The 3,283-nt window shown below is 39.7% G+C and overlaps 1 protein-coding gene across 1 annotated transcript; it reads left to right on the forward strand.

Annotated features, from left to right (window-relative positions):
* The first annotated feature begins 324 nt into the window (after positions 1–324).
* LOC111903450 (uncharacterized) lies at positions 325–855 on the forward strand. Its single transcript, XM_023899224.1, has one exon. The coding sequence runs from the start codon at positions 325–327 to the stop codon at positions 853–855; it is 531 nt and encodes a 176-aa protein (XP_023754992.1).
* The last annotated feature ends 2,428 nt before the right edge of the window (positions 856–3,283 follow it).

The following is a 3,283-nucleotide window of genomic DNA, read 5'->3' on the forward strand; positions in this document are numbered from 1 at the left end:
GCCTTGGGTGGTATTTTGGTTATCTGGGACTCGAATACCTTTATTCATAACAAAGTTATTATCTCCGATTGGTATGTGGCAATGGAAGGAATTTGGGTTGTTTCTAAAATGGATGTGTTACTAATTTCCGTTTATGCTCCCCAAAGTATTGACAGTAAAAGAAAACTTTGGGATGAAATCTCTACCTTGATCTCTTCATTTTCTGTAGAATCTGTGGTTATGGGAGATTTTAATGAAGTCAGATATGAGTATGAGAGGTTTGGTTCTCAATTCCACCATATCCCAGCAAGAATTTTTAACTAGTTTATTGAGCAGAATGATTTAATGGATATTCCTATGGGTGGGCCTCGTTATACATGGAGCGATAAATGGGGATCTAAGCTCTCTAAACTTGATCGTTTTTTGGTCTCTGATGCTATTATGCTGCATTTTCTTCACATTATGGGATTGGTTCTAGATAAAAATATCCTTGATCATCATCCTATTGTATTACTAGAGCATCAGGTGGATTACAGTCCATCTCCTTTTCGTATTTTTCATTCTTGGTTTGATCAGGACGGTTTTGATGAAGTTGTCCATAATTCTTGGACCTCCAATGTTGTTGGAAACTTGAATGATAATCCTTGGGTTATTTTTAAGAAGAAGCTCCAATTTCTTAAATCTAATCTAAGATTATGGAATTCTAATGCTCGTGAATGTTTCATTAGTAAAAGGAAAACTCTTCAAGATGAAGTTGAAGAGATTGATGCTTCTCTTATGCTTGATGGGGGTAGTGCTGATCTTCGTGAACAAAGGGTTTCGGCTATTAAAGAATTGACTGACTTGGATCATCTTTCTGGAGTCGAGTTGGCGTAGAAAGCGAAGATCTAGTGGGCCATAGAAGGGGATGAGAATTCTAGTTTTTTTTCATGGCATTATTAATCGGAAGAGGCGACAACTTGCTATTAGAGGTATCATGATTGAAGGTCTTTGGGAGGACGATCCTGTTAGAGTTAAAACGGAATTCCATAACTATTATAAAACTCTTTTCTCGAGTAAAAAAGGTAGACGCCCTTCTACTAATCCTAACTTGTTTCATACACTTACGGAAGATCAAGTTCTTTTTCTTCAAGCTCCTTTCTCTCGTGATGACATTAAAAGGGCTGTTTAGGATTGTGGCTCTGATCGAGCTCCTGGGCCAGATGGTTTCTCTTTTGGTTTCTTGAAAAGATATTGGGATCTTATCTCTGATGATTTGGTGGCTTTTATTCAACATTTTCATAGTCATTGTTCGGTTCCTAAAGGATGTAACGCATCTTTCTTTACAGTTATTCCAAAAGTTCGTGACCCTAAAAATATCAGAGACTTTAGACCTATTAGTCTAATAGGGTGCCAATATAAAATTATTGGTAAACTTTTAGCTAATAGGTTGGCGGAGGTTATTGGTTCTGTTATTAGTCTGGAGCAGTATGCTTTTGTTAAAGGCAGACAAATTTTAGATGGCCCTTTTCTTCTGAATGAGGTGGTTGCTTGGAGCAAGTCTACGAATAATCCTCTTATGATTTTTAAAGTTGATTTTGAGAAGGCTTTTGACTTGGTCTCGTGGGATTACCTATTGGAGATTATGCAGATTATGGGATTTGGTAAGTTGTGGTGTGCATGGATCATGGAGCTTCTCCGGTCTGCTAAGGCTTCTATTCTTGTTAACAGGTCCCCTACTGATGAATTTCAAATCCAAAGAGTTCTACGACAAGGAGACCCCTTGTTGTTTTACGGAAAGCTCATAATGCTAGCGTGTTTCGAGGGATTTCTATCAGTGGGATCAATATCTCTCATTTGTTTTATGCTGATGATGCTGTCTTGATGTCTACTTGGAACCCAGATAATGTTTCTCGTAAGGTTGGATGTGCTCCTGATACTTGTCCTTTTATTCACCTAGGGGTTCCTGTTGGTCAGAACATGTCTCAGATTTCTGCTTGGTCTCCTCTTGTTGACCATTTTCGCTCAAAACTCTCGGGTTGGAAAGTAAAATGTTTATCGTCAAGCGGTCGTCTCTCTTTGATCAAGTCGGTTCTTGGAAGCCTTGGTAGTTATCTGATGTCTATCTTCATGGTTCCAATCTCTGTCATTAATACCTTGGAGTCTCTTCGAGCCAGGTTTTTCTGGGGCGCTGATCTTGATGAGAGATGCATGCATTGGTTTTGTTGGAATCGGGTTTTAGCTCAAAAAAAAGGAAGGGGGTCTTGGTGTTGGCAGACTTTTCTCGTTCAATAGGGAATTACTTTATAAACGGCGTTGGCGATTTTTTCATAATCCGGATCTGATATGGGTTAAAATTGTCAAAGCTATCTATGGTCCGGATGGTGGTTGTAGTTCTTTCTCCCAGAGAAGAGGATCGATTGGTCCTTGGAATAGTGTTATTCGGATGTTGGTGCAACTAAATAATCGTGATCTTGATCTCAGGCCTCTCAGCCCTATTAGGATTGGTGATGGAAATATGACTTCTTTCTGGAATGATGCGTGGAAGGGGGATTCCCCCTGGCTGATTTTTTTCATAGGATTTATGCTCTTGATCCTAATAAAACTATGTCGGTTAGAGATAGAGTGCTTCTTGGATGGGACTCTAATTGTCTTAGGCGGACTCCAAGAGCAGGTATTGAGGAAACTCAATGGACTGATTTTACTACCTTAATGCAGGGGGTTCTTCTTCATTATGCTCCAGATCGTTTCGGGTGGACCATTGAAGGTTCCGATTCCTACACTGTTTCTTCTCTCAGAACTTTTTTGGACAATCACATGCTACATACAGGGGGTCCTGAAACTAGATAGAACACTTGGGTGCCTATCAAGGTGAACATCTTTACTTGGAGATTGCAGTTACGAAGCATTCCTACTAGAGAAAATCTTTCTGTATGTGGGATTACTATGGATACGATTCTTTGTCCCGTCTGTTCCAACACCGTTGAAACCATTGATCACCCTTTCCTTCATTGTAATCAGGTGATTGAGATATGGACTCGTGTTGCTATCGGGTGGGGCATCCAAACTCCTCAATTTTCCTAGATTGCCAACTACTTTCGTGGTCTGATTCTCTTTCTTTAAGACGAGGGCAACGTCAAGCTTTTGGTACTGTCATCTTGACCACCTTGTGGTGTTTATGGAACTTCCATAACTCAACAATTTTCGGAACGACTCATCCCAGGAAATCTCTTATTTTTGACGAAGTGATTGACATATCTTTTTTTTGGATTTCCAATAGGTGTAGAGAAGTTAACATTAGTTGGACATCTTGGCTCCATAATCC

This window comes from Lactuca sativa, chromosome 9, assembly GCF_002870075.4.
Source record: "Lactuca sativa cultivar Salinas chromosome 9, Lsat_Salinas_v11, whole genome shotgun sequence".
In the NCBI taxonomy this organism is placed as follows: domain Eukaryota; kingdom Viridiplantae; phylum Streptophyta; class Magnoliopsida; order Asterales; family Asteraceae; genus Lactuca; species Lactuca sativa.